The following is a 518-nucleotide window of genomic DNA, read 5'->3' on the forward strand; positions in this document are numbered from 1 at the left end:
GTGAGGTCAACGCCTTGCCCACAGCCGTTGCTTTCTCCCACGTGTGTTTTAGGTGACCAGGGAGAGAAAGGACCCCGAGGCCTCACAGGTCAGTCCCCCAGGGAACCCACCTTGGTCCACGCGTGACTCTTTATAAATAACCCATCAATCACTGAGGCAGGGAAAATCTGGACATTCAGAGCATTCACCGTTGGGAAAAAGCCCAAGACAGGAGAAAATTAAGCCCTGGACAGAGGATCAAGACCCCTGAGTGTGTAGTTTCAAAGTGCATGTTTGGGACAGAAGGGGGAGCTCGGGGTTGTCTCTGACTCTCCTGGGGAATCCCCTGGGGAAAAGTAAGCCCTTCCCGAAGCCGCAACCGGCACCACTGGCGTCCTCTCGGCCACCAACTCCCCCCCACGGTGAGACTAAAAAGGGGTGGGTGCAGCCAGGCTCAGTGGCTCAGCCTGTAATCCCGCGCCTTTGGGAGGCTGAGGTGAGTGGATTGCCTGAGCCCGCGGGTTCGAGACCCGCCTGGG

General features: G+C 57.9%; 1 protein-coding gene across 1 annotated transcript in view; it reads left to right on the forward strand.

The window, feature by feature from the left end:
• COL17A1 (collagen type XVII alpha 1 chain) overlaps window positions 1-518 on the forward strand; it is a gene marked incomplete at its 3' end in the record, with an annotated part of 31006 nt that overhangs the window by 22402 nt on the left and 8086 nt on the right. The window contains exon 25 of the mRNA XM_021706014.1: window positions 53-88. Coding sequence (XP_021561689.1) covers window positions 53-88 — 36 coding nt within the window. The remainder of the gene's footprint in view (window positions 1-52; window positions 89-518) is intronic.

Source organism: Carlito syrichta, unplaced genomic scaffold (assembly GCF_000164805.1).
Source record: "Carlito syrichta isolate Samal-C Ts95f unplaced genomic scaffold, Tarsius_syrichta-2.0.1 Scaffold314878, whole genome shotgun sequence".
In the NCBI taxonomy this organism is placed as follows: domain Eukaryota; kingdom Metazoa; phylum Chordata; class Mammalia; order Primates; family Tarsiidae; genus Carlito; species Carlito syrichta.